Source organism: Cetorhinus maximus, chromosome 19 (genome assembly GCF_964194155.1).
Source record: "Cetorhinus maximus chromosome 19, sCetMax3.hap1.1, whole genome shotgun sequence".
Lineage (NCBI taxonomy): Eukaryota > Metazoa > Chordata > Chondrichthyes > Lamniformes > Cetorhinidae > Cetorhinus > Cetorhinus maximus.
Genome location: NC_135897.1, coordinates 94,844,444 through 94,866,940, shown reverse-complemented (window position 1 = coordinate 94,866,940; position 22,497 = coordinate 94,844,444). Strand labels below are relative to the sequence as shown.

The 22,497-nt window shown below is 44.6% G+C and overlaps 1 protein-coding gene across 2 annotated transcripts in view; it reads left to right on the top strand.

The window, feature by feature from the left end:
• abcf3 (ATP-binding cassette, sub-family F (GCN20), member 3) overlaps positions 1-10,730 on the top strand; it is a 144,413-nt gene extending 133,683 nt beyond the window's left edge. For both annotated transcript variants that reach the window (XM_078564404.1, XM_078564405.1), the window contains 3 exons: positions 3,380-3,512; positions 7,962-8,049; positions 9,710-10,730. In XM_078564404.1, coding sequence (XP_078420530.1) covers positions 3,380-3,512; positions 7,962-8,049; positions 9,710-9,868 — 380 coding nt within the window. In that variant the 3' untranslated portion in view covers positions 9,869-10,730. The remainder of the gene's footprint in view (positions 1-3,379; positions 3,513-7,961; positions 8,050-9,709) is intronic.
• The last annotated feature ends 11,767 nt before the right edge of the window (positions 10,731-22,497 follow it).

Here is a 22,497-nt window from a genome sequence, read left to right as displayed (position 1 = left end):
GCTTGGATAGGGGTGCAGTATGTTCTGAAGCACAAGTCTTCAGTACGATTGCTAGAATGTTGTCAGCTCTCTAGCCTTTGCAGTATCCAGTGCCTTCAGCCGCTTCTTGTTATCGCATGAAGTGAATCTAGTTGGAAGGTCTAATACAGGTAGGAATTATACAGTAAATGGCAGAACCCTTAAGTGCATGGACAGGCAGAGGGATCTGGGTGTACAGGTCCACAGGTCACTAAAAGTGGCAATGCAGGTGGATAAGGTAGTCAGGAAGGCATATGGCATGCTTGCCTTCATCAACAGGGGTATTGAGTATAAAAGCTGGGAAGTCATGCTGCAGCTGTATAGAATCTTGGTTAGGACACACTTGGAATATTGTGTGCAATTCTGGTCGCCACATTACAAGAAGGGTATGGAGGCATTGGAGAGGGTGCAGAGGAGGTTTACCAGGATGCTTCCTGGTCTGGAGGTTATTAGCTATGAGGAGAGGTTGGAGAAACTCGGATTGTTCTCACTAGAGCGACGGAGATTGAGGGGCGACTTGATAGAAGTTTACAAAATTATGAGTGGCATGGACAGAGTAGATAGTCAGAAGCTTTTTCCCAGGGTGGAAGAGTCAATTACTAGGGGACATAGATTTAAGGTGAGAGGAGAAAACTTTAGAGGAGATGTGCAGGGCAAGTTTTTTACGCAGAGGGTAGTGAGTGTCTGGAATTTGTTGCCAGAGGTGGTGGTAGAAGCAGATACGATAGTGGTGTTTAAGAGGCAGCTTCACAAATACGTGAATAGGATAGGAATAGAGGGAATCGGACTCCGGAAGTGCAAAATGTTTTAGTTTGACAGGCAATATGATCGCAGGATTGGAGGGCCGAAGGGCCTGTTCCTGTGCTGTACTTTTCTTTGTTCTTTGTTCTAACCCACTGGAGGAGGAGGCTCCACAAACTTCCTCATCCTCAATGATGGGAAGCCCAGCACACCAATGCATAAGCTAAGGCTTAAGCATTTGAAGCCATTTTCAGCCAGAAGTGCCAAGTGGATGATCCACCTCGGCCTCCTCCAGACGCCCCCAATATCACAGACGCCAGTGAGTTGTTTAATTGTCCACCGCCATTCACGACAGGATGTGGTAGGACTGCAGAGCTTAGATCTAATCCGCTGGTTGTGGGATCACTTAGCTCTGTCCAACACTTGCTTCTTATGCTGTTTGGCATGCAAGTATTCCTGTGTTATAGCTTCACCAGGTTGACACCTCATTTTTAGGTATGCCTGGTGCTGCTCCTGGCATGTCCTCCTGCACTCTTCATTGAACCAGGGTTGATCCCCTGGCTTGATGGTAATGTTAGAGTGGGGGATATGCTGGGCCATGAGGTTACAGATTGTATTTAAGTACAATTCTGGTGTTGCTGATGGCCCTCAGCGCCTCATGAGTTGCAGGATGTGTTCGAAATCTATCCCATTTAGCAGTTTGATGGTGCCACAGGATACGATGGATGGTATCCTCAATGTGAAGGTGGGATGTTTTCTCCACAACGACTGTGCAGTGGTCACTCCTACCGATACTGTCAAGGACAATTGCGTCTGCGGCAGGCAGGTTGGTGAGGATGAGGTCAAGTATGTTCTTCCCTGTTTTTGGTTCCCTCAACACCTGCCGCAGACCCAGCCTAGCAGCTAGGTCCTTTAGGACTCGGCCAGCTCGGTCAGCAGTGGTGTTACCGAGCCACACTTAATTGTCCACCGCCATTCACGACAGGATGTGGTAGGACTGCAGAGCTTAGATCTAATCCGCTGGTTGTGGGATCACTTAGCTCTGTCCAACGCTTGCTTCTTATGCTGTTTGGCATGCAAGTATTCCTGTGTTATAGCTTCACCAGGTTGACAGTTGAAGTCCGCCACCCAGAGTACGTTCTGCACTCTCGCCACCCTCAGTGCTTCCTCCAATTGGTGTTCAACATGGAGGAGCACTGATTCATCAGCTGAGGTGGGGTGCAGTATGTGGTAATCAGCAGGAGGTTTACTTGCCCATGTTTGACCTGATGCTATGAGACTTCATGGGGTCTGGAGTCAATGTTGAGGACTCCCAGCGCAACCCCCTCCCGACTATATACCACTGCGCCGCCACCTCTGCTGTGTCTGTCCACCCTCCACCGTTCCTTGAGATACCCAGGGGTGGTGATCCTGGTACCTGGGACATTATCTGTAAGGTATGTTTCCGTGAGCATGACCATATCAGGCTGTTGCTTTACTAGTCTGTGAGACAGCTCTCCCAATTTTGACACAAGTTCCCAGATGTTGGTAAGGAGGACTTTGCAGGGTTGACAGGGCTGAGTTTGCCATTATCGCTTCCGCCCTAGATCAATGCAGGTGGGCAATCCAGTTTCATTCCTTATTGTCTTTCTGGTGGTTTGAACAACTGAGTGGCTTGCCAGGCCATTTCAAAGAGCGTTTAAGTCAACCACATTGCTGTGGATCTGGAGTCACACGTAGGCCAGACCAGGTAAGTGTGACAGATTTCCTTCCCTAAATGAACTCGATGGGTTTTTACGACAATTGACAATGGTTTCATGGTCGTCATGACACTTGTAATTCTGGATTTTTATTGATTGTATTTAAATTCGAACCTGGGTCCCCAGAGCATGACCCTGTGTCTGGATTACTAGTCATGTGACAATACCTCGAGGCCAACGCTTCCTCCCTTAAATTGTACCTATACTATTTGCTTCAACCACTCCATGTGGTAGTGAGTTACATGTTCCCACCACTCCTTGGGTAAAGAAGCTTCTTCTATTTTCCTCATTTCATTTCTTGGTGACTATCATATATTTATGACCCCTAACTTTTCTCTTCCCCACAACACTTTAGTGTTTGTGTACCTTTCAAAACCTTCCATAATTTTAAAGAGCTGCACTAAATCATGCCCTCAGCATTCTCTTTTCAAGAAAAAAAGAGGCTCAACCTATTTGACATTCCCTGATGGATACCTTTACATTTCTGGTACCATCCTTGTAAATCTACTTCGCACCTTCCCCCGTACCTTGGGAGCCACTCCTGGCCGTTCCTTGGGAAGTTCTTCTCCAGCTTTTCCTCAGGGCAACCCAATGTTGTTCCTTGGGCCAACCCACCCACCCTCCACCGTTCCTTGAGATAAACCCCCCCCTCTCCCCCACTTGTCTTTGGGAGGTCCTGCCCCTCATACACGCCACCTCCACAAGCCAAGGTGTGAGGCTGTAGTAGAGAGGTGTATGCAGTGTTCCTGAGTTTGGGTGCTGGTTTCTGGTTGCGCCCTGGTGTTCTGAACACTAGCTGGAGTGTCACTGTATCACAGGCACCAGGTGGACACTACTTGTTTGCTACTTCTAACAGATTCTTGTTTTTGCTGTGTTCGCAGGGAGGCCGGAGGAGGAGTACCGGCACCAGCTGGGCGGCTATGGGATATCGGGAGACCTGGCTGTCCGACCAGTTGCCAGTTTATCGGGAGGACAGAAGAGTAGAGTGGCGTTTGCACAGATGACAATGGCCCGGTAACCAGCATGTCTTTCCTGGTGGATGTTTATTGGTTCACATGCCTAACTCTGTCTTTCGCTGCAGAATAAATACTAACTTCCTAATTTTCAGTCTGGAAAGTCAGCCATTCCTCTCATTCACTGTTTCTTCCTGAAGGTGCCGATTCTTTAGGTTTCCCATGGCACTGACTGCCTTCTCCATCTTTCACACATGAGCATGGACATTGTGACCCCCCCCCCACCCCCCCACCCCACCCCATTTTTCTCTCTCTCTCAGCTAGGTCGCCTTTTGCCTTCCTGCCCCGATCTATCCCTTTTCCCCACCCTGATCTCTCCCTCTGCCACCCTCCCTTTTCTGGTGGGGAACTTTGGTTTTCTCCAGCCTACGTCCAAGGAGATCATGCAGGTTAAGCAGCTTGTGATAATCCTTTTGTTTCTCTTTTGCCCCTGGTTGTCCCATACAAACATATGAACTAGGAGCAGGAGTAGTCCACTGGGCCCTTCAAGCCTGTTTCACCATTCAGTAAGATCATGGCTGATCTGATTGTAGCCTCCTGCCTACTCATAAAACCTCTCACCCCCTTGTTAATCAAGAATCGATCTAGCTCTGCCTTAAAAATATTTCAAGACCCTGCTTCCACTGCCTTTTGAGGAAGAGAGTTCCAAAGACTCACGACCCTCTGACAGAAAAAATTTCTCCTTATCTCTGTCTTAAATGGTGACCCCTTGCTTTTAAACCATGATCCTTAGTTCTAGATTCTCACATGAGGAAACATTCTCTCCATGTCCACTCTGTCAAGAGCCCTCAGGACCTTATACGTTTCAATCAATTTGCCTATTACCCTTCTAAACTCCAGTGGATACAAGCCCAACTTGTCCAACCTTTCTTCATAAGACAATCCACTCATTCCTGGTATTAGTCTAGTAAACCTCTGAACTGTTTCTAACGCGTTTACATCTTTCCTTAAATAAGGAGACTAATACTGTACACAGTACTCCAGATGTAGTCTCAACAGTGCCAAGTACAGCTGAAACATAACCTCTTACTTTCGTATACAATTTCCCTCGCAATAAACAAAAAAATTCTATTAGCGCCATGAAGCTGTTAATGTATATAATATTATTGGAAAAGATTTTTCTTTTAAAATAGAGGTTTAGTCTGTGTGTGTGTGTCTTAATTGGATTAAAGCCAGCTAGTCTGGGTGCTTTGATGTGTACTAGTTTTGATATGTAAGGGAGATAGCGTGCATTTGTATTTTTTTAAATACAGTATTCAAGAAGTGGGGTGAAAAATGATACCTATCTAGCAGATACCAAGCCATATGTTTATATTACTAATAAAATTGGTACTATGAAAGGGATTTTCTTGTTAGAGAGGTTTATTTCAGAGGTTGTTGATACAATGAGAGTTTGCATTCAATCTGTGGTGGTTGGTATAACTTTAGCAGTTTTCGGGTGTGCAGAGCAGAGGCAATGTGAGATCAGAACGCAGCTGTAAGCCTCCATTTTGTTCCTGTGGAGCCTCCAACTGGCTCCACAGGAACCAAAGTTGAAAAGAAACTAATTTTGAATTTGTAAAGTGAAAATGCTTTGCCTGGTGTCTGGTTAAGTCTATGGGTTGCTGTTCCCTTAATAGAGATTAGTTTGGGAATTTGTTAAAAGTTATGATAGCAGTAATTTGTAGCCACGTATATATATATATATATATAACTCAGCTTTAACAACTGCATCAGTCATAACAATTAGCTTTCCTAATTATTTGTTGTACCTGCATGTTAGCCTTTTGTAATTCATGAACGAGGACACCCAGATCCCTCTGCATCTCAAAGCTCTGCAATTTCTCACCATTTAAATAATATGCTTCTCTTTTATTTTTCCTGCCAAATGGACAATTTCACATTTGTCCACATTATACTCCATTTGCCAAGTCTTTGCCCGCACACTTAACCTATCTATGTCACTTTGTAGCCTTCCTATGTCAGCTTTGCAACTTACTTTCCTACCTATCTTTGTGCCATCAGCAAATTTAACAACGGTACCATCTGTCCCTTCATCCAAGTCAAATTGTAAAACGCTGAGGCCCCAGCACTGATCCCTGTTACACCTGCCAACCAGAAAAAGTCCCATTTATGGTTATTCTCTGAAATAATCTTCTATCCATGCCAATATGTTACCCCCTACACCATGAGCGTTTATTTTCTGCAATAACCTTTGATGTGGCACCTTATCAAATGCTTTCTGGAAATCCCTAAGTACAGTACATCCACTGGTTCCCCTTTATCCATAGCACATGTGACTCCTTCAAAGAATTCCAATAAATTGATTAAACATGATTTCCCTTTTGCAAAACCATGTTGATTCTGCCTGATTGCCTTAAATTTTTTTAAGCGACCTGCTATAAAATCTTTAATAGCTTCTAACATTTTCCCTATGACAGATGTTAAGCTAACTGGCCTGTAGTTTCCTGCTTTCTGTCGCCCTCCCTTTTTGAGTAAAGGAGTGACATTTGCTATTTTCCAGTCTGGTAGATCCTTCCCCAAATCTGGGGAGTTTGGGAAAATTAAATCCAATGCATCAACTATTTCACTAGCCACTTCTTTCTAGACCCTAGGATGAAGTCCATCAGGACCCAGGGATTTGTCAGCCCACAACTCCAAAAATTTGTTCAATACCACTTCTCTGGTGATTGTAATTTTCCTGAGCTCCTTCCTTCCTTCCATTTCCTGATTTATAGCTATTTGTGGGATGTTACTCGTATCCTCTGTAGTGAAAACTGATGCAAAATACCTGCTCAATTGATCTGCCATCTCCTTACTTTCCATTATTAATTCCTCAGACTCACTTTCTCACTTTAACTCATCCTATTTAAATATTTACAGAAACTCTTACTATTTGTCTTTATATTTCCAGCTAGCTTTCTCTCGTACTCTAATTATTCCATCTTTATTAATCTTTTTGTCATTCTTTGCTGTTCTTTATATCCTGTTCAATTGTCTGACTTGCCACCCACCTTTGCACAACTATATGCTTTTTCTTTAAGTTTGGTACTGCCTTTAACATTTTTAGGCAACCATGGATGGTGATCCTCCCCTTGGAAGTTTTCTTTCTCTTTGGAATGTATCTGTTCTGTGTATTGTAAAATATCCCTTGAAATGTCTGCAGCTGCATCTCCAAGGACCTATCCCTTAAGCTCATTTGCCGGTTCACTCTAGCTAGCTCTGCTTTCATACTCCCATAATTGTCCTTATTTAAGTTTAAAATACTAGCCCTGGACCCACTCTTCTCTCCCTCAAACTGAATGTAAAATTCAATCATAATATGATCGCTACTACTTAGGGGTGCTTTCACTGAGATTATCAATTAATCCCATCTCGTTGCACAGTACCAGGTCTAGTAAAGCCTGCTTTCTGGTTGGCTCCAGAATGTGCTGTTCCAAGAAACTATCCTGAAAACATTCCCTGAGCTCCTCCTCTAGGCTATCTTTGCGATTCTGATTTTTCCAGTCTATCTGTAGGTCAAAGTCCCCCGTGATTATCGCTGTACTGCCTGTATCTCCTGAAGACTTTGAATTTAACTGGGATTAGAACACCCTCTGGTTTTGTTACCCTGTGGATATTATTCACTGAGTATAGCAGGTTACTTCCAAGCCAAGTTGGTGCTGTCCACCATGGTGGCCACACATGCACACTTTCACTGGATAATGATCAGTAGGAGGTGCTCTGATTTATCATTTTCCTCTCTCTCCTGAACATGTAGTCTGTTGTAAACTCTATCCTGCCCTCAGTTGATATCAGCTTGTTGAGCCCAGACTAGAATCTTCCTGACCCAGAATTGTAAAATGCATAAGATGACTATTTGCCCCATTACACCTGTGCTGACTGTTGAAGATTTCTCCAGTTTGCACAAATCAACTGGTCTTTCCTTGCATCCTTTTTAACTTCTTGTGTTTCTCAGCTAATGACTGACACGTGGGAGAATCCTAACTGTGGATAAATGTGCAGCCTTTATGCTTATTTATTCTTCATGGGATGTGAGCATTGCTGGCAAGGCCAGTGTTTGTTGCCCATCCCTAATTGCCCTTGAGCTGAGTGGCTTGCTCAGCCATTTCAGAGGGCAGTTATGAGTCAGCCACATTGCTGTGGTTCTGGAGTCACATGTAGACCAGACCAGGTAAGGGTGGCAGATTTCCTTCCCTAAATGACATTAGTGAACCAGATGGGTTTTTACAACACTCGATTTAGTTTCATGATCACCATCACTGAGACTCGCTTTATATTTCTGTGTTTTTTTAGTAATTGAATGTTTAAATTCCACCGTATCCCCAGAGGATTAGCTTGGGCCTCTGAATTAGTAGTTCAGTGACATTACCACTACACCATCATCTCCCCCTTCTTGCCTTATTGATCGTGAGTGTCATTATTTCAATTGTTTTCTCTGAAGTATTTTGTGTTTGTTTTTAAATTCCAGCCCGAACTTTTATATTCTGGATGAACCTACAAACCACCTGGACATGGAGACCATTGAGGCATTGGGAAATGCATTACAGAAGTTTAAGGTAATAATGTTTGCAGGGGCTGTTTCCAAAAACATCAGGACTTTATCCAGGCAACTTACTAGGTCAGTGCTAACGCTCAAACTTAAATTATTGTAACAAGAAAGACTTGCGTTTCTGTAATGCCTTTTGTGACCACTGGACCTGCCAAAGCCCTTCTTTTCTTGACATGGGATGTGGGCCTTGCTGACAAGGCCACTATTTGCTGCTTACCCCTAATTGCCCTTGAGCTAATTGGCTTGCTGGGCCATTTCAGAGGGCAGTTAAGAGTGAACCACTTTGTTGTGGGCCTGGAGTCACATGTAGGCCAGACTGGGTAAGGACGGCAGATTTCCTTCCCTAAAGGACATTAACAAAGAAAAGCACAGCACAGGAACAGGCCCTTTGGCCCTCCAAGCCTGCGCCGATCATATTGCCCGTCAACGAAAACATTAGTGAACCAGATGGGTTTTTACAATAATCGATGATAGTTCCACAGTCACCATTACTGAGACTAGCTTTATATTCCAGATTTATTCATTGAATTTAAGTTCCACCAGCTGCCATGGTGAGATTTGAACCCGTGTCCCAGAAGATTAGCCTGGGTCTCTGGATTACTATGTCACCATCTTCCCTTTACAGCCAGTGAAGTATTTTTGAAGTGGAATCACAGTTGTAATGTAGGAATCGTGGCAGCCAATTTTCACACAGCAGAGGTCCACAAACAGCAAAGCCATAATGACCAGGTCATTTGTTTCTCTAATGTTAATGGATAAATATTGGCCAGTGCACCAGATATAACTCCCTATCTCTTCTTTAAAATAGTGTCACAGGTTCTTTAACTTCCACCTGTAGAGACAAAGGGTGCCTTGGTTTAACTTCTCATCTGAAAACCGACACCTCCAACAGTGCAGCACTCCCTCAGTACTAGCACTGGGAGTGTCAGCCTGATTACAATTAGAGGGATTGGAGTGAAGTGGGGGCAGAATGACCACAGTTTCCATTCCTGATCACTATCTAGTGCCCACTCCACCCCTCCCCCCCTCACCCCTCCCCCCCTCACCCCTCCCCCCTCCTCCTCCTCCCCCTCACCTCCACCACCCCTCACCTCCACCACCCCTCACCTCCACCACCCCTCACCTCCACCACCCCTCACCTCCACCACCCCTCACCTCCACCACCCCTCACCTCCACCACCCCTCACCTCCACCACCCCTCACCTCCACCACCCCTCACCTCCACCACCCCTCACCCCTACTCCCCCTCACTCCTCCCTCCCCTCCTCCTCCACTCCAGGTGCGGTCTCAATGCCCTGTACAGTTGTAGCAAGACTTCCCTACTTTTACATTCCATCCCTATTGCAATAAAGACTAATTGAGAGATAAATATTTGCCATGACACCAGGGGGAACTGCACTGCTGCTGTTTGAATATTGGCCGTGGGATCTTTCACACCCACCTGAGAGGGCATTTTAATGTCTCATCTGAAAGAGGCACCTTCCTCAGGACTGGCAATGGGAGTGTCAGTCTGGATTGAGCTCGTCTTTCTGGAATGAAGCTTGAACTACAACCTTCTGGCTGAGGGGTGAGAGTGCTACCCGCTGTGCCAGGGCCCATGTACAGTGTTCTTTACAAAGCTGAAGTTGAATTTGCTGTTGCTGCAATAATGTTGTGTGCTCTGGCAGGGTGGAGTGATCCTGGTATCTCATGACGAGAGGCTGATCCGGATGGTGTGTAAGGAGCTGTGGGTGTGCGGCTGCGGTACTGTGAAGCGAGTGGATGGTGGCTTCGACGAGTACAAAGACATTCTCCAGGAACAATTCCGCAAGGAGGGATTTCTATGAGACTGCGACCTTCAGCCCAACCTCTCTGAGCTGAGCTGGGCTGCGAGGACTGACTCCGACTGGCTGCTTTCATCGAGCGGGGCTGTGAATATGGCTGATTTTTGGCACCTCCCATTTCTTCACTTTAAGGAACTGATCTCTCTTGGTTCCCCAGATTAGAAACCAGAGATTTGTTTACACTATTCCAGCCTTGGAACATTTATTACTTTTGTTTATCTATAAATTAAAATACTGCCCCCAACCCCCCCAAAACCTCCTCTACACCGTTATCTGCTAAATAAGTGTAGCTGATAGTATCAGTTGGAAACCTTCTGCAATGATGGCAGTTCAATGCAATAACCCATTGCTAATGTAATAATTGTAATAATTAATAAATATTTGTCCCTCTGCTCACTTTCAGAAGTGCAATCCCTATTAGTAAGGTTTGTGGACACAAATAAATTTGAAATTCAGTGTGGTTCAGCAAAACATTTCTGCATGCAGATAGTGAGAGCATCGTCTTCAATGGTGGCCCCAGCTGATGTTTGTTGGGGAGTGGGGGAGCCATGTGCCCACCTCATACAGTCAGCTCTTCATCTAAACCTCATTTGCTGCTACTTCCCTGTTGTTCAATGCAGACTGGGTCAGTTCTGGTGAAATCCCCGGAACCTGCGGTCGCAACACCGAACTAGATTTTAGCCGACGAGTGAAGTTGTTTTGAGTGCTGAAGAATATGACTGACTATGCTGTTACAGTGTCTTTGTGCTCTGCTTTGGGATGTGTCCAGATTGCTCTGTGTCACCAGGCTACACTGAGTGGACTTTCTCTTAAACTGAGTAACATCAACAAATCATTTGGCTACCATAAATATTTTCAGAAATTGTCTTTAGTTGATGTATTTTGTTACCAATGATTCACCAGATGTATCATGTACCCACCCCACTATCCTTTACAGAATAATTTTTCCCCATCTCTCTCAAAAGTGCTGATTCCATACTGGATTGTGGACAGTCCATCCATGGGATGAGCCTTGATATTGACTGTGGCGTAGTGTATAGTCATCAGCTCAGTTTCACACCTTAGGCACTGTGTCTAGTTCAGGTCAGGAAGGTACTGGGGGAAATTCTAGATAAGAACTACAAGGATGATCCCCAACATCACAGGGACTGGTCCAAAAGCAAAACACAGTGAATGCTTGAAATCTGAAATAAAAGCAAATAATGCTCAGCAGATCAGGCAGCATATGTGGAGAGAAACGGTTAACATTTCAGATTAATGACCTTTCATCATTCTGACCTGAGTATTTCCAGCATTTTCTATTTGCTTTTTTTCACAGGGACTGAACTTAGAGGAAACTGTGGAGACTGTTTTGCTTTCAGCCTTAAAATGAAACAAAGAGGTGACCTGCCTTGAGGCCTATATCAGAGCAGTTTCTCCCTATCTGCTCTCTCTCTAGACCCCTCATGATTTTGAGTGCCTGTATCAAATCTCTGTGGAGAGAAACAGGGTTAACTCTAGGTCAATAACCTTTCAAAAGTACTGTGTTATGACCACAGCAGATGTTAATTGCTGAGCAAAACAAATCTCAATGTGAATCTTGGCTTATAGACTATCCCTTTTTTTTTGTATTCTGAAAACGAGAAGCAAACATACTGGTCTCAGCAGCAAGAAGTCCAGTGACACTTTTGGGATTTGGGATTTTAAAAATTAAAAGCAAAAGTTTTATTACAAAAAAAACTTAGGCACATAAGATTGCAGTTACACAGCTAAAATTAGTCTTACAACACATTCCTGCAAAAGACTCCCCTCTTGGTCAGACCCACAAATAAACACCTTCCAGGCAACACTCCCTTATGGATGTTTAACTATAGAAATCTAGTAATATTACCCATGGCAGACTGCTGCAGTTTTAAGAAAGGCATAACACACGACCTCTTAAACTCTCTTCTACTCTGCTGTGGAAATCCAAGACTTCAGAACAAGAGTACTTTTTGCAGGCTAAGACTTTTCTAGTTTGGCTGGATGGCTGATTCAAACTGAATCTTCTCCCAACCTAGCCCTGTTTCTAGGGGATCTTCCTCACCCAGCCAACAACCAATCCTAAAATATCTTTTTCCACCTTTCACCTCGGGTTCCTGTGTTCTCGCATTTCTTTGAAACTAAAACCCTTCCGAATATAAAATCTTTTTATATATCTTTTTATAAAATTTTGCCTCTGCTTTCAGGTCAATAAAATGTAATTTTCCCACTTCTATTTACCTATGGGACTCCTGTGAGATGCAAAAATGTTTGTGACCTGTGACTTCCCTTTGATATTCAAATGAGCTCTCAATTTATCTAAAAACGCAAATGTTAGATCCAACCTATTTACTCGTATCTCAAACCTACCATAATATCCTATTAGAAATGCACAAACCTAACGCCTCTATCCTTTCATGTCTTAAACCTCCCAGACAATGTGTCTTGTCACTTTTCTCCAGTTTAATTAAATAATTTTCACAGACACACAGCCTTCTTCACAGAATAACACAATATTCCCCAAAATATTTTCTTTAAAAACATCCATCCTCGCAACTGGGAAAGGTTAGAAATGATTTTAAGCAGATAAAACAGAGAGGATGGAAAAAGAACAAGAGGGAAGGAGACATTGTTCTCACATTGAACAACTTCCCCTTCAGCTCAACTTACTTTCTCCAAATAAAAGGTGTTGCTGTGGGAACCTACGTGGGTTCCAGCTCTATTCCTGTGTTCTTGGTTCCTCCCTCAGAGGAAATAGTTTATCTTTACCCTATCAAATCACCTTTAATAATCGTAAATACCTCAATTGGATCGTAACGTAAGATATAGGAGTAGGCCTCCTTGAGCCTGCTCCACCTTCCTGTCTTAAACCCATATCCCTCGGTTCCCTTAATCATCTACATTCAATGGAATTCCAACCTAGTCCATGCAGCCTGGGAGACTTGTTAACTCAGTTGGCTAGATGACTAGCATGTAGTTCAGAATAACACCAATGGTGCAGGTTCAATTCTCATTCCAGCTGAACCCATGCTTGATGTGGAATGGTGCTGCTCCAAGCTATATAAGCAATTGTCTTTCTCTAACAGAGACATGCCGATGGTCCCTCATGGACTATAGCTAATTAACTACCAACTGTGTAGCCTGAATTCATAGTTTAACCCTTTAGCCCCAGACATGAAGAATAACCAGTGAGGTACCTTGAGATGGGACAGGGCAGTATTAATGAATGATTATGTGGCTTGTAAAGTGCTCCATCACTTACAAGAATGTTGCCAGGGTTAGAAAAGTGTAGCTACGAAGAGAGATTGGGTAGGTTGGGGTTATTTTCCTTAGAACAAAGAAGGCTGAGAGGTGACTTGATTGAGGTGTACAAAATTATGGGGAATAGTTAGAGAGGACAGGATAAAATTGTTTCCCTTGGTGGAGAATTCTAGAACCAGTGGACATAGATTTAAGATAAGGGGCAGAAGGTGTAAGGAGGACATGAGGAAGAGCTTTTTTATGCAGAGGGTAGTGGGTGTCTGGAATTCGCTGCCCAAGTTGGTGGTAGAGGCAGAAACTCTAAACTCTTTTAAAAAGTACCTGGATCTGCACCTGAAGTGCTGTAAGCTGCAGGGCTATGGGCCGGGTGCAGGAAGGTGGGATTAGAAAGGGCATCTGGGTCTCCTCGGGCTGGCATGGACAAGATGGGCTGAATGGCCTCCTTCTATGCTGTAACTTTTCTATGATTCTATCTCATCTTTCAGTGCTGCTGATAATGTAATCTGCAAATTCACAGAGTGCAATCAAAGCACACGTACTCTTTTAAAGCAGTAAAATCTCAGGATGCAGTGCAACTCTGAAGGAGTTTTGATTAAAATCCAGAGAGAGTGCAGCTTTAAGATTGAAATAGGTCCACAACGCATGGCAAAGCAGTTCGGGTTCATGCTGGGAATCTCAAAACTAGCGCAGATATGGTGGGTAGTGTCACCAATCTGGTTATGAATCAGGTAGTGATATGAGCATCCAAACATTTAACTACGGTTCCCGCCTCTTACCAGGATAATTCTGATGGAATTGACCATGTCTTGCTCACTCCAGGGTGGGATTATTTCTCTTGAACAGTTTTTCCTTTAGGTGGTCGTTGCTTTTGACATTCTCTCGTATTTCAGATTAGCGGCAGTAACTGAGACTACACACCGATCCCGCTGATTTAAACAAAATTCCAGTAAACACTTGAATCTCAAATTGCTAACAATTCATCTCCTCTCAGTCAGGGCAAACAACCCATGTAAAATTCCACTAATAATTGGCTCCCCTTCACTGCCTTTATAGATTTTTGAAATCCCAATTTCATCTCTTTATCATTCAAACTCTGCGCAGTTGGGTGGGAAAAGCATATCTCAAGCATTTTTTTGGTGCTGATTTTCTCCACTCAATTCCTGAAGGATGGTGTTGGAAGGTACCTTTTGCCCGATACACTTCACTTAAGTCTCACTCTGCAGAGTGAATTCTGGCAAGCTATTCAACCACATGAGGCAAGTTAGTCTGGATCCTGATTTGTTCTCGTTTGGCACCTACACCCTTGTTCTATTTTTGGCAGGAACCAACAAATCTAATTTATGACCAAGGAACCTGAGCTGAGTGTTTGGACTCGAAGATGGGAATGTTATACCCACAATGTTGGGGGCTGGGGGATGAAACTTTGTCAGACACTGTTACCGGCTGATGTATATATTAGCCCTTTAACCACAAGAGTTGCAAGAATGCCTTTGAAACTGGTGGGACTTAGGGAGGTGGAGAGCAGCCACACAATATCTGAACACACGCCCTCAAATGAATGTTATCAATTAAAATTCAAGTCAAGATGCCTGGTCAGATACTGACAGAAGGTTTTCACTACTCTTAATTTAAATGATCAGAAGAGGTTTGGATGTTCGATTGGATTAAAATCAATACTGATGGAACAACTGATAAATCAGTCAGAGTATTTTTTTATATATTCTTTTATGGGATGTGGGTGTCACTAGCAAGACCAGGTGGTGGTGGTGTTCCCATGTCTCCTACCTTTGTCCTTCCAGGTGGACCAGAAGCTAAGAGTAAAAAGTTGGAGCAGCAGTTGACTACAATGAAACTGAATACCAGGGCATATGTCTGATCCAATACCACCCAGCAGAATTTCTACCTCATTGCATCCTCCTCGTACCTAACTGACCCACCTAGCTTTGTATCATCAGCAAACTTGGTTACATTGCACTTGGGGCTCTTCATCCATGCCATTAATAAAGATTGTAAATAGCTGAGGCCCAAGTACTGATTGTTGCCGTTGCCCTTCTATTTACAGCCAGTCAATCTGAAAAGGTGCCATTTATTCCTACTGTTTTCTGTCCTTCAACCAATCCTCCATGTATACTAATATGTGTCCCTACCCCCTCCGGTTCTATGAGCGTAATTTTGGGCAAGAACCTGTTGTGTGACATCTTATTGAATGTGCTTTCAGGAGCCAAGTATGCTACATCCACTGGTTCCCCTTTATCTACTCTGCTAGTTACACACACAAAATTCTAACAGATTTGCCAAACACAATGTCCCTTTCATACCTAGATTTTGTGCTCAAGTCTCTGGAGAGAAACTTGAACCCATGATATTCTGACTCAGCAGCACTGAGTGTACACAGAGCCATAACTGACAACCTGGTTTAAGCGCTAGTCTGTGATATTGGCTGATTTCAGCTCTGGGAGTGTTACAGGAATGATAATGTATCTGGGTGGTAAGGGAGAAGAACAGTGGTTTGCTGTGGATCTTGATAGTCGGGGAGCAGTGTTACACAGCGGGAGCAGGCTAGTAGAGAACCTTTGCTTCCAGATGTTTAGTCTAAGGCCCATTCTTTTATAAGCTCCCGTGAATGCATCGATGATAGTTTGGAGCTCAGTCGCTGAGTGTGCATGTATGCAAGCGTCATCAGTGTATTGCAGTTCGATGACATGTTGCAGTAATCTAGGTTCTGGAATGGATGTGACGTAGGTTGAGTAGTTTCCTGCTCATCCTGTAAAGCAGCTCCACTACAGTGGGGAGCTTCTTGGAGATGGGATGGAGTGCTGCAGCAAGAAAGTTGGAAGAGTGTGTTGGTGTGATGACACGGACTTGCTTGACCCCAGTTTGCACTAGTACTGGGTCTGTGGCAGATCCGCTGGTAAGGATTACGGCTTCCATGTCATCGTGCAGCAGGCAGAGGATGGTGACGAGTTTCTGTGGGCAGCCAAATTTGAGGAGGATGCTCCACAGTCCCTCCTGGTTGATAAGAGTCAAAGGCCTTTGTGATGTCAAGGAAGGCCATGAGTAGAGGTTGCTGCTGCTTTCTGCATTTTTCTTGGACTGATCTTGCTGTTAAGATCATGTCCACTGTATCACTGGATGGACGGATTCCGCATTGTGACTCCGTTAGAAGCTCCTCAGCCATGGGGGGAGGGCAATTCAGAAGGACCCTTGCAGCAACCTTCCTTGTGGCGGACAGCAGAGATACCCCTCTAACGTTACCTCAGTCGGCTTTGTCTCCTTTGTTGAAGATGGTCACAATTATGGCATCTCGGAGATCCCCTGGCATGCTCCCCTCCTTCCAGATGAGGGAGCTGAGGCCATGTATTCGTGCAAATGGTACTTTTCTGCCTTATTTTAGTATTTTGTCTATGACAGCAGCCTTGTTGGTTCTTAGCTGTCGAATGGCCTTTGCAACCTCGTGTCAGGCTGGGATTGTGCCGAGCTGGTGGCGGGTAGTGTGCTATGGGATGTGGTTGAGGACACTCATGTCGAGGACTGAGTCTTGGCTGAGGAGATTCTCAAAAGTGCTTCTATCGAGCACTGACTGCCTCTCTTGCCCTTGATGAGCGCTGCTCCATTCTTAGCTCTCAGCGGGGTAGGTTCTTGGGTACTTGGGCCATAAATGGTCTTGACAGTGTACTATACTGTCCCTCCAAACCCTAGCTTAATCCTCTAATTTAAATGGAGCTGCTCAGTCCTACAGATCTACCCTAGTATCGATGCACATCAGATTAGCAGAATTGGGTATTGTACAGCTTTGAGTTTCACACTAATCTAACTATTGATTAGAATAACTTGGTCCTGTGTAAGGGGTATCCCAATATTCTCTCTTCACTGCACAAGTCTCAACAAATGTCATGATAATGCATGAGCATAATCAAACATTCAGGATGGGCTGGGTGCAGGAGGACTGGTCTAAGTTTGACACTGAGCCACAGAAAGAGATATTTGGACCAATGACCAAAAGATCAGTCAAAAAGGTAGGGGTAGGTTTTAAGGGGTGTCTTAAAGGAGGAGAGAGGAGAGGTTTATGGAGGGAATTTATGGACTTAATAAGGAAGGCAAATGGAATTTTGGCATTTATTGCTAAAGGAATAGAGTATAAAAATAGGGAGGTGTTGTTGCAACTATACAAGGCATTGGTGAGACCGCACCTGGAGTACTGTGCACAGTTTTGGTCCCCTTGAGGAAGGATGTAGTTGCATTGGAGGCTGTTCAGAGGAGGTTCACTAGATTGATTCCAGAGATGCGGGGCTTGTCTTATGAGGAGAGATTGAGCAGTTTAGGCCTATACTCACTAGAGTTTAGAAAGATCTAATTGAGATATATAAGATGCTAAAGGAGATAGACATGGAGCGGATGTTTCCCCTTGTGGGGCATTCTAGAACGAGAGGCCATAGTTTTAGGATAAAGGGTGGTAGATTTAAATCAGAGATGAGGAGGAATTACTTTTCTCAAAGGGTCGTGAATCTGTGGGATTCACTACCTCAGAGTGCAGTGGATGCCAGGACGCTGAATAAATTTGAGGAGGAGATAGACAGATTTTTAATTAGTAACGGGGTTGAAAGGTTATGGGGAGAGGGTGGGAAATTGGAGTTGAGGCAGAAATGAGCCATGATTGTATTGAATGGCAGGGCAGGCTTGAGGGGCTGAATTGCCTACTCCTGCTCCTAGTTCTTTTGTTCTTAATTCCAGAGCATTGGTCCCAGGTAGCAGCAGGTACAGGCACTACTGGTGAAGTAATTAAAATCAAGAATGTGCAAGAAGCCTGAATTGAAGGAACACAGAGATCTCAAGGTTGTAGACAATGCGCAGCAATCTTAAAGTGTTCATGCAGGTCCTGCACAAGTTGACCCTTTAGGTCACCATGCAAGTGCAGCTGTGCAAAAACAGGTAAGGAGGCTATGTATTTAAAAATATCACCTGCACACTCCAAAACAAAAAATGGAGGGAACATAGATTGTGGGGCTAGAGAAGGTTACAGTGATGGGAAGGGTCGTTGGCTCTAGAGGGGTTTGAAAACAAGAATGAGAGTTTTAAAATCAAGGCCTGGCTGTAACAGGAGCCAACAATGGTCAGTGAGCACAGGTGGTAACGGTGAAGTGAACTTTGAGTGAGTTAGGATACTGGCAGCAAAGATTTTCATGAGCTGATGGGAAGTCAGCCAGGAGAGCATTACAATATTCAAGTCTAGAGTTAACAAAGGCATGGATGAGGGTTTCAACTCAGACAAGGTGTTTGGTAAGGCCATATATAAGATCCATACGGATGAGAATGATGAGATTAGCTTCCCATTCTGTACTGAGTCTGGGGATAATTCGAGCATTCAAACTGTTTTCTGTGCCCCTGGGGTTGGAGGGCACACAGAACCATGATGCTTACCCCACCCATCACCGATCTATAACCCTGCTGGAAACTACAAGTTTGTGATCAGCAAATGGGAAAGGGATGCTGTCTCCATGGTGAAAAACCTTCTTGACACATTTAATTTGAGAAAGGTAAAATGGGAAAAGGGACTGATGCCAATAAAATGGTCCATTTGTCCTACTTTGTGTTTTCAGGGGAGGGAAGTGAGACAACAAAGAATAATCATTGCTTAAAGTGTTATTGCTGTGTTAGTTAATGTTGGCCAGGGGATGTAGAACTGATCACAGAACTCTTGGGACAAGAAAATCAAGTGCCATGTCTTCTCTTCCCGCCCTGACACAGGTACCTCAGAGAAGGGTTCACTCGACAGATTCCTGGGATGAAGCGGTTGTCTTTTCAGTAAAGGTTAAGCAGGTTGGGCCTATACTGATTGGAGTTTAGAAGATTGAGAGGTGATCTTATTGAAACATATAAGATTCTGAGGGGGCCTGACAGGGTAAATCTTGAGAGGATGTTTCCCCTCGTGGGGAATCTAGAACTAGGGAACATAGTTTAAAAATAAGGGGTCTCCCACTTAAGATGGAGGTGAGAAATTTCTCTGCTCAGAGGGTCTTTAGTCTTTGGAATTCTCTTCAACAGAGAGTTGTGGAGGCTGGGTCATTGAATTTTTCCAACACTGAGTTAGACAGATTGTTGACATACAAGGGAGTCATGAGGGTAGTGGGGGGGGAGGGGTTGGGTGGGGTGTTTGGAGGTGCAGGCAGGAAAATGGTGGATTTTCGATGCATCTACTCCCCTTGTTTTTCCAGATGGCCTAGGTTACAGTTTAGATCTTGCTATCGATGGAACATTGACACCACTGTTGGTCACATTCAATAAGTGAATGTTCAGGTGGTCGATGGGGTGCCAGTCGAGTGGGCTGATTTATCCTGGATGGTGTAGAGCTTCTTCAGTGTTGTGGGAGCTGCACTCATACAGGCAAGTGAAGAGTATTCCATCACACTCCTGACTTGTGCCTTATAGATGGTGGACAGGCTCTGGGGAGTCAGGAGGTGAGTTACTCACTGCAGAATTCCCAGCCTCTGATTTGCTCTTGTAGCCACAGTATTTATATGGCTGGGCAAATTTGGTTTCTGGTCAATGTTAACCCCCAGGATGTTGATAGTGAGGATTCAGTGATGGTGGTGACATTGAATGTCAAAGGGAGATGGTTAGATTCTCTTGTGTAAGGTCATTGCCTGGAACGCGTGTGGCCCAAATGTTACTTACCAGCCCAAGCCTGGATATTGTTCAGGTTTTGCTTCACGCAGTCATGGACTGCTTCAGTTTCTGAGAAGTTGTGAATGGTACAGAACACTGCAATCATCAGTGAACATCCCCACTTATAATGGAGGGAAAATCATTGATGAAGCAGCTGAAGATGGCTGGGCCTAGGACACTACCCTGAGGAACTCCTGCAGTGATGTCCTGGAGCTGAGATGACTGACCTCCAACAACCACAACCATCTTCCTTTGTGCTAGGTATGACTCCAACCAGCAGAGAGTTTCCCCCCCTCATTCCCATTGACTCCAGTTTCTCTAGGGCTCCTTGACGCCACACTCGGTCAAATGCTGCCTTAATGTCAAAGGCAGTGACTGTCACCTCAACCCTGGAGTTCAGCTCTTGTTCATGTTTGGACCAAGGGTTTATTGAGGTCAGGAGATGAGTGGCCCTGGCAGAAACCAAACATCAGTGAACAGGTTATTGCAGAGTAAGCACTGCTTGATAGCACTGTTAACAACCCCTTCCATCAGTTTGCTGATGATTATGAGCAGACTGATGGGTGATAATTGGCCAGTTTGGATTTGTCCTGTTTTTTGTGGACAGGATATACCTGGGCAACTTTCCATTTTGTTGGGTGGATGCCAGTGTTGTAGCTGTACTGAAACAGCTTGGCTAGGGGCAGAGCTATAATGGAGCACAAGTCTTCAGTACCTTTGTCAGAATGTTGTCAGGGCCCATAGCCTTTGCAGTATGGTTAAATATTCAGAAAGGATACCTGAAACCAGTGTGATTCAAACAATGACAGTTATTTAAATATTCAAGTGATCATTCATTCACATTTATTACTGCTGCTACAACGCTATTCATTAGAACTCAGCAGGACTCGCGACTAAACCAGGCTGGTGGATTCCAAGCTAGCACGTGGGAAATTGGAGGGAGTGACTTCAAATAAAGGTTAACAGTGGAATCAGATTAGCGGGAAGCTATAATGCAGTATTACCAGTAGTTATTGGACAGATAAGAAACTAATTCTGAAAATTCAATTTGAGTGTGCAGTGAGTCTATTATTTTATTTCTCTACAGTATGAATTCAAGAGGGAGAAGTGTTTTTTTATTACAGTGGTGCCCTCTAAGTTTAGATATTGGCACAGCAACTCTGAACTGGCCCAGTCTGGGTCAGTGTTTACTCACTTTTACCAGGGAGAGATTGAAGGCACAAGAGGGCACATGAAAGATAAAACTAGTCCGTTCCAGTCACAAGGAGGTCCTATCGATATGCCCTGTGTTACATCATCACACAAGTAGACAGGGAAAAGAGGCAACAGCCCTGAAGATAAAGAGCTCAGATCCCAAATGGGAATGACAGATACCATTGAACCAGAAAAGAATGCAGTGCAGGCCTTAAATAATACCAGTGTTTGGACATTGTGTGACAGCAGTGCACACACTGCACAGTGGGCATATTAAAGCCCTGTTACTTTAAATGGAGTGTTTTCCCTGTTCGAGCAGCTTAACCACCTCATTTACATAGACAATTTCAGAGAGGTCCTTTTGTTAACAATATCACATGCTCCAATTTCGGCCCACGATCAACTGCTCCAATCCCAAGTGACAGACCTGTCCCCACCAGAACCATACCCCAATGTTATAGTGACAGACCTGTCCCCACCAGTGCTGTACCCCAGTGTTATACAGTGACAGACCTGTCCCCACCAGTGCTGTACCCCAGCGTTATACAGTGACAGACCTGTCCCCACCAGTACTGTACCCCAGTGTTATACAGTGACAGACCTGTCCCCACCAGTACTGTACCCGTGTTATACAGTGACAGACCTGTCCCCACCAGTACTGTACCCCAGTGTTATACAGTGACAGACCTGTCCCCACCAGTGCTGTACCCCAGTGTTATACAGTGAGACCTGTCCCCACCAGTACTGTACCCGTGTTATACAGTGACAGACCCGTCCCCACCAGTACTGTACCCGTGTTATACAGTGACAGACCCGTCCCCACCAGTACTGTACCCCAGTGTTATAGTGACAGACCTGTCCCCACCAGTACTGTACCCATGTTATACAGTGACAGACCCATCCCCACCAGTACTATACCCGTGTTATACAGTGACAGACCTGTCCCCACCAGTGCTGTACCCCAGTGTTATACAGTGACAGACCTGTCCCCACCAGTACTGTACCCGTGTTATACAGTGACAGACCTGTCCCCACCAGTACTGTACCCGTGTTATACAGTGACAGACCTGTCCCCGCCAGTACTGTACCCGTGTTATACAGTGACAGACCTGTCCCCACCAGTGCTGTACCTCAGTGTTAAACAGTGACAGACCTCTCCCCACCAGTACTGTACTCATTATACAGTGACAGACCAGTCCCCACCAGTACTGTATCCCAGTGTTATACAGTAACAGACCCGTCCCCACCAGTACTGTACCCCAGTGTTATACAGTGACAGACCTGTCCGCACCAGTACTGTACCCGTGTTATACAGTGACAGACCCGTCCCCACCAGTACTGTACCCAAGTGTTAAACAGTGACAGACCTGTCCCCACCAGTACTGTACCCCAGTGTTAAACAGTGACAGACCCGTCCCCACCAGTACTGTACCCCAGTGTTATACAGTAAGACCCGTCCCCACCAGTACTGTACCCTAGTGTTATACAGTGACAGACCTGTCCCCACCAGTACT